The sequence below is a fragment of the Staurois parvus genome, unplaced genomic scaffold (assembly GCF_062004578.1).
Source record: "Staurois parvus isolate SC_StPar_1 unplaced genomic scaffold, SC_StPar_1.0 ptg000071l, whole genome shotgun sequence".
Taxonomy (NCBI): Eukaryota; Metazoa; Chordata; class Amphibia; order Anura; family Ranidae; genus Staurois; species Staurois parvus.
In genome coordinates, this window is record NW_028317867.1 from 3,985,910 (window position 1) to 3,993,932 (window position 8,023).

The 8,023-nt window shown below is 40.9% G+C and overlaps 1 protein-coding gene across 1 annotated transcript in view; it reads left to right on the forward strand.

The window, feature by feature from the left end:
- The window catches only part of EXOC1L (exocyst complex component 1 like), a 30,320-nt gene extending 24,398 nt beyond the window's left edge, over positions 1–5,922 (forward strand). Inside the window, exon 3 of the mRNA XM_089669328.1 lies at positions 816–5,922. Within this exon, the coding sequence (XP_089525454.1) occupies positions 816–1,079 (264 nt within the window). The 3' untranslated portion in view covers positions 1,080–5,922. The remainder of the gene's footprint in view (positions 1–815) is intronic.
- The last annotated feature ends 2,101 nt before the right edge of the window (positions 5,923–8,023 follow it).

An 8,023-nucleotide genomic window follows, 5' to 3' on the forward strand; every position in this document is an offset into this window, starting at 1 on the left:
CATCAATCTTCCCTCCTAGCAAAATTCCCATCCCCCAAATATCCTCTTTCAGCACAAATCTGCCCCCAATCCCCCTCCTAGCTCAAATGTTTCCCCTTTATCCCACCCAATTCCCTCCTCCTAGCACTAATCCTCAGATGTAGCATGGCACATGGGATATCCTTCCTCCTAGACTCCTCTTCATCTTGACAATTTAGAGCTGAGGTGGATTCTAGGGGAAGCTTCCCTTGGTTTTGACAGGCAGCCAATGGGAAGAAATGACAACTGCTGTAGTGGTTGGGGAACGCAGCTTCAGTGAACCACATTGGCTGTTACATTCTCTGCTGCCAGGACAGGAGCAGTCTATAGAGGAAATAAGGTGGGTAAGCAAACCCTCAACAGTCCTGATCTGACAGCAGTCTCATGTCAACTCCTGTATTTAGGAACACTGCACTGGCAGATGGAAGCACAGTCCCCACCTCCTCTCAGCTCTCTCCACCTCTCCAGACTTGGCTTCCTTTTTCTTGCACTAAGCTGACAGAAGTAGTGATGTTGCTGTCACTATTTTCCCCCCTCATAATACTACTGAGCCTGGGGCAGCCATGACTCCTGCCTGCCCCCTTGTCCCAGCCCTGGACTGAGGTGTCACAAAAGATTCTGCATCTCTAAAACCTGAAATTAGGCTGAAAATGTAGTTTAATATATTTTTCACATTTAAATAACTGTATGTATAAATATTGGGAATTTTACCTAAATCATAGCTTTTTGGTCTACAATTGTGCCCCAGCTGATGAATACAATATTTAAGTAACCGTTCTCATTTTTTTAATCTTTAGGACAACCCACATTTTGACATGATGTTCGATGAAGTCTGCAATGTAGAAGCTTACAGCTGTGCCTCAAAATATGCCTTTGCTCGAAGTATAATTAAACTGAACACTCAGCACACCAAGAGGGACATCAAAATTCTTAATTTTGACTCCTCCTATATAGAAGATGGAGTGATCTGGTCTTCAAACAATGGGGACTGCTTGGTGCTTATGAGAATATGCTTTTATGCCTCCAATCTTCTTTGTCTATCTTTATGCCCTATTCCATAGATGGCAGAGTTGTAAAATAACAAGGTTGCATTCCTAAATACAGAGTCATGTCAAGCATCATGGGTATATCTATGTCTGTTTGATTAACTTTGGTAGAGCATGTACAGTGCTCAGCATAAATGAGTACACCCCAACAGATTTGTCAGAAAACCTTTCCTTTCAGAATGAACATTTTCTATGGGACACTATACTGCAAAATGCTCCCACAAATACGGGTCATTGATTGCAAACAAGATTTGTTAATTTGCACACACAAAAAAAGTATTTTTCCTGACAAATTTATTCAAGACCATGTTGCAAAAATGAATATACCCCAAGAAAGTCCTAGGAGCAAAGCTAAATTTTAGAAAACAAAATCCGAATTAAGAGCAATTCAACTACAGGTGAGTCAAATTATTCCTTAAACAGGTGTCCAGCAGACAGTTGATTAAAAAAGGGTGTCACAAAGAAAACCCCTTCCCATTTCATGCTGTCAGCAATGGCACCACATGGAAGAGAAATGTCATAAGGCCTGAGAAAGAAAATAATTTCTTTACACAAGAAAGGTGAATGCTACAAGGAGATCAGCAAAGCTTTACTTATCAGTCAGAATACTGTAGCAAAAGTAATACAAACATTTACCAAAGATGGACTTGCAACCATCTCACAGAGATGTCCAGGCCATCCATTGAAGTTAACACCTTGACAGGAGCGTCTTCTGATGAGAAGTGTTGAAGAAAATCGCCATGCAAGTTCACTGCAGTTAGCTAAAGAAGTAGAAAGCCAAACTGAGGTGATTGTTTCCTGTGACACAATACGGCATACACTGCAGAGGCATGGCATGCATGAGTGTCTTCCACAAAAGAAGCCTCTTCTAAAGCACATGCACAAAAAAGCCCACCTAGAATTTTCCAGGGCCCATGCTGAAAAACAAGAGGACTACTAGGACTCTGGAGTGATGAGACCAAGATAACTGTTTTTGGAATTGATGGCTTCAACACTTTATGGTGTCGCAAAGGTGAGGAGTACCAAGAAAAATGCATGGTACCTAAAGTGAAACATGGTGGTGGCAGTGTCCTTCTGTGGGGCTCACATGAGTGCTGCTGGTGTCAGCTTCATTTCATTGATGGTATCATGAATTCACAGATGTGCTACTCTATAATGAAAGAGAAGATGCTACCATCACTCTATGCCCTTGGTCGTCGTGCACGTTTCCAACATGACAATGATCCAAAACACACATCTAAGGCCACTGTGATTCAGTGGCCAAGTATGTCTCCTAATCTGAGCCAAATCGAACACCTATGGGGAATTCTGAAGAGACAAGTTGAGCATCACTCAGGCTCTGAAAGAGGTCATTCTTGAAGAATGGAAAAAGATAGATGTTGCAATAAGTCACCAACTTGTTCAATCCATGCCTAGAAGACTTGGTGCTGTCCTTACAAATCATGGCGGTCATACAAAATACTAGATGTAGTAGTTTTTGTTGGGGGGTGTATTCATTTTTGCATCAACTAATTTGAGTAAAGCTGAAGATTTTTTAATCTAAGTTATATTATTAACTTTACTTTCATGTAATGAGCCAAACAAATGTTCTATAAAAATCAGTTTTGTCATAATTTTGGAAATTGTTCTTGTGTTCATTGAGATATTGATTAAAATCTTACTTTTCAAAAGGGGTGTACTCAGTTATGGTGAGCACTGTACCATCAGGTCTCGTTCACACCATATTTGCAAACAAACTGCTGGAAAAAAGTGCAGATGCCACTTGCAGAGACACAAGTCAGTTTTCATGCGCGTTTCAGTGAGTTTTATATGCATTGCAGATTCCTGTGCCGAAAAAATCTGCAAGTGATACTAGTGCTGTGGTGTGAACAGGGCATATAGAAAACAATTGCTTTTTGTGTGACCTTGCCAGGCCTCAAGGTTATAGATTTGTTTTGAATGTTAACTGCTACTGACATTTTTTGAGATGCTAAAATATGTTGCGATATAAGAAAAGGACAACAATACACACCCTGCCTGAATGGATGGATGGAAGGATTGATAAATGGACAGACTAACTGTGGTCATATAAATGAGAAACATTTAAACAGGGTAGGTTTAGCTTATTGGTAATGATTATAACAATCTAACTATACAAAAGTGTGATAATAGGACTTGCCACATAAATAGAGGCTTTGACATGTTATGAAATTTAAATTGATGTAAAAGGAAAAATATTTGTTATGACTTTACCACACTTCTGCATTTCCTGCATTTTATGTTCAAGTGACAGATCTCTTTAGAGCTTGTAATGTAGGGAACACATGCCAATAAGAATTAATGGCATCCCCATGCATCTGCTAAAGAGCAGTATGTTTTGCCTGCAGGCAGGGGCGGACTGACCATTTGGAAACTCGGGCACTGCCCGAGGGCCCGGGGTCAGTAGGGGGCCCCATGAGATGCCCCTGGTACCTTTTTCATAGGCTTTTTTGAGTTTGGGCAAGGACACAGGGGCCCCATGATCTCCTATTGCCCGAAGGGCCCCATGAGTTGTCAGTTCGCCCCTGCCTGCAGGTTGGGAACAAGTGCAATTAGCGCGCATTTCCTGACCCTCACATATGTGAACCTAGTCTTAGACCCCATTCACACTTGTGCAACTTGTCATGCGACTTTGAATATCAAAGTCGCATGACAAATCATACCCCATATTTTCAATGATATCCATTTATATATGTGCGACTTAAAGTTGCAGTGACTTCAAAGTAGTTCATGCACTACTTTGGTCCAACTTTCATGCAACTTGAGGGCCATAGACTTCAATGTTAACCCTCAAACGTTGCAAGAAAGTCGTACCTGAATGTTTTACATACAGCGGAGGGTCTGACTTTGCAGAGGGACAAGTCATATCCAAGTAGCACCTGTCCAAGGTTGAGTCAAAGTTGCACCAAAGTTTCACTCCAAAGTCAGGGAAACTTTGGAGTCGTACAAGTGTGAATGGAGCCTTAAACATACCTGTAACCTGAGATAAACAAACTCTGCTGAACTCTTCTAAAATGTGTGAACCAGAAGTCTCATTGATGTCAATGAGAATCCAAACCAAGCACCAAAACATGCATGCTGCAGAGCAACAAATGATGCAAAATTGTGCAGAATAGTTTGGGAAGTCCCTTGCAACCCTTTATGATAGGGTTAGGGGACAAAAGTAGACTGATAGACCAAATTCTATCAGCAATACTAAAATTTAAGAGTAGGACCTGGTGGCACTGGAAGAAAAAGTTACACCCCGGTCACACTGGATGCGAATTGGCATGCGATTTGCATGCCATGCGACTTGCAAATCGCATTCCAAGTGGCACCCTATTGTCCGCAATTAGAGCGGTCGGAGCCGCACCGATTTCTAAAGTAGTACTTTTGGTGCGATTTGCATAGACATCTGTGGCAGATATCTTGCAAATTGCACCTGAAATCGGCATGTCCCCCGACTTCACTGTAAGTCGCACGATTTCAAAGTTCGGGCTTGATGTGACCTGGGTGTCATGGTGTCCAGGAAACAGCAGAAGTAGATATAAGGCAGAAACAGCCGGTGGAGCAGTCTTATGTCCCATCTCCAGGAAACCTTTCGGGAATCAGATTTGGCTCAGGACACCAAATTAATGGAAATTGATCTGAATCTAACACCATGTGAATTTCTGGATTTACTCTACCTGCAAATCTGTGTACTGATCTATACAGATATGGTAGCATTACAAATGTGCCAATGCAGTACATGAATGCAAATGTAAATTAAAGTTTTAGATAGTAGAATTCAATATTTTCACTAAAACGTGTTTTGAAGTTTCTTAAACTTTTTTTAGCTGGAATTTGAATTCCTGTCAGGTATTTATTGCCAGGGGCGGACTGACGATTCGGAAACTCGGTACTGCCCGAGGACGAGGGTCAGTAAGGGGCCCCATGAGATGCCCCTGGTACCTTTCATAGGCTTTTTTGGGTGTGGTTTGAGTGTGGGCGAGGACACAGGGACCCCATGATCCCCTATTGCCCGGGGGCCCCATGAGTTGTCAGTCCTCCCCTCTTTATTGCTGTGTTTCTGCTGGGGAAAATCACATTTTGCCACATTTTACTCTACTGAAGCCTGCACTGCTGCAGCCCCTAACAGGTCCTACACAAGTGCTAACTTTTCATGCCCCCCCCATCCTTATGACACTGCTCTGACCAGATGATAATGCACTCCATTACAGAGCACTGCATTTTGAGAACAAGGAGTAAATTGTAAATTCCAATCCCATCTAAAGAAAGAATGAACACATGAATGTAACACTAAGACAACAAAGACCGAATAAAAATGATACCCATAAGGGGACAGTTTAGACCACATTACTTACAGGTCTAATTTTCTTCATGATCACTGCAGATTAGGCCTCATGCACACTAGACTTTTTTTAGATGCTCCCAGGGGTGTCTGGCGTTTTTTTTTTCTGCCTCTAAATTCCCGTGCATGTTAGCCACTGTGTCCATGCACACATAGAATTTTATAGACGTTTAGAGGCAGAATAAAAAAAAAACATTGCCAGTTTGTCCAGCAGCAAAAGGCATTTTGGCAGAAAAAAAATGATTGATGTCTGCAAACGTACCTAAATGTGTGTAAATGCATCTAAAAGCTAGATGCATTTACCCCTTGAGCAGGGGCGTCCCTATGGTTGGTGTCACCTGGTGCGATAACACTTGGTAACACCCCCTCCGACGATCCCCGCAGAATGGATCAGATCTGTGGATTGAGCATAATGGATCAGACTCCGATCCATTATCCTCACCAATCCGCAGATCCGATCCATCCTGCGGGGATCGTCGGCATGCAACCTATATGGGGTGACACCGGACCTGCTCCACGAAAAGGTAAGTTGTAAAGCAAGCCGACGATCCCTACAGGATGGATCGGATGTGTGGATTGGGGAGCATAATGGATCGGACTCCGATCCATTATGCTCAATCCGCAGATCCGATCCATGCTGCGGGATTGTTGGCTTGCTTTACTACTTACCTTTTTGTGGAGCGGGTCCGGTGTCACCCCATGCGGTAGGTGTCACCCCCCGCACCTGCCTAGGGACGCCACTGCCCTTGAGCATTATTTGGTTCCATTGCCAGAATAAATGATTATTTTGGCAAACAAACACCCAAGCGCTTAATGCGCCTAAACACATTGCACACTTCACAAGCATCAATTGTTTTTTCCTGTCAAAATGCTGCTGCCAGGTGGAAAGACTTCTAGGAGATCTGGAAAAATGTCCTGTGTGCATGAGGCCTTATAATGCCACCACTTAATTGCATAAAACTATTTACCTTGGTGTAAAGGATTACAAAATATCCAGCAGTTTTTCTTCAAATATGATATAACATTGCTCAGTTATTTACGCTAGGGGATATAAATGATAGCTATTGATATTATTGTATCTGTCATAGAGAGCATAACATATTGGGGTTTATTTACTAAACCTGGAGAGTGCAAATTCTGGTGCAATTCTGCACAGAAACTAATTGGCTTTTATTGCCAAAGCTTAATTGAACAAGCTGAATTTAGAAGGTGATTGGCGACCATGTACATCTGCATCAAACTCTGAGTGCACCAGTTTTAGTAAATCTACCCCATTGCATACTAGAAGAATTAGTGCTCAGATCAGGTCATTGTTACTCATACGTTTGTTAGCATTTGACATATTGATTAGAAATATATATATATTGTTACATTTATTTATTAATGGAAAAGCAAAGTTCATCTGCCCATAGCAAATAGTCAGAAATTTGCATCTATTACTTCACTAGTTTTAGCGCTTTCATATTAAATAAAAACATATAAGTATATATGTAAACACTATATTGAAAGGTGTCTTTTCTAATGTAAATATGTGTAAACCTCAAGATGATGTTATGGAAAAACAAAATGGTTTTGGATAAAAATAATTGAACGTGTAACATTTAAGAAAATACAGGGCAAACTTATTCATCATTATAAATATTTCATGTGCTGTGTTCTAAGTACAAATACTGTGAGTGAAATTTCTTTTTTACATAAATTGTGACAATAAATACATTTCAGTTATGGAAATAAAGATTTGAGAAGATGAGTGATCAATTACGGAACAAGGACTATCAGTAGCCTCTTTCCATTTCAATCTTTGCAATAAGCCCATTCCAAAGATATAACATTTTCTTACAGAGAAAATTCAGTCCTCAGTCATTGCCTGTCTGTGAGAGATAGCCAATGGTCCATAAGCCATTCTGACTCTTGATATTAAAGTTGAAATTATGTTATTTATGAGTTACCTTCCTGTAAAAAGCAAACATGTTAGAGTGGCTCAACTACAAGGTAAGACCACTTATCAAGAGGGATGCACTAAAAATCCATCTATAATAGAAATGTTATCTCTCTGTGAAAAAAAAGATCTATATTGTTTCTAAGAAGGCAATGCTGCATACATGGATTTACTTTAAACTTCCATCCCTAAAATTATTCTTGGATAAACAAGCATGGAGTACATAGAGTTGCTGCTGCCAGGCTCATCCATCTTACCAACCATTCAGTGTCTGCTACCCCCTCTCTGCCAATCCCTCCACTGGCTTCCACTCGCCCAACAAGTAAAATTCAAAATACTAACAACTTACAAAGCCATCCAGCTACATCATCAACCTGGTCTCAAAATATCAACCAATGTTAACTAATTCATAACATGCTGAATGTTACAGAAAAAAAGAGACATTGCTGATTTTCCTCTGTTGATTATTTAGCAGAGGAATCATGCATATTAAATGTTCCTACTTTGTTCCACATGTGATAGTTCCTATTGTATCCAGACTTTGTGGCTAGGCTCTCATTGAAGCATTCTATGCATACTTCATGTGCTGCACACTGGACCCATGACAGTGCCTCAGTGAATAAGCTCACATCAACCACTGCATAAGTGGTTTAGAAGCAGCTGCTTCCATTA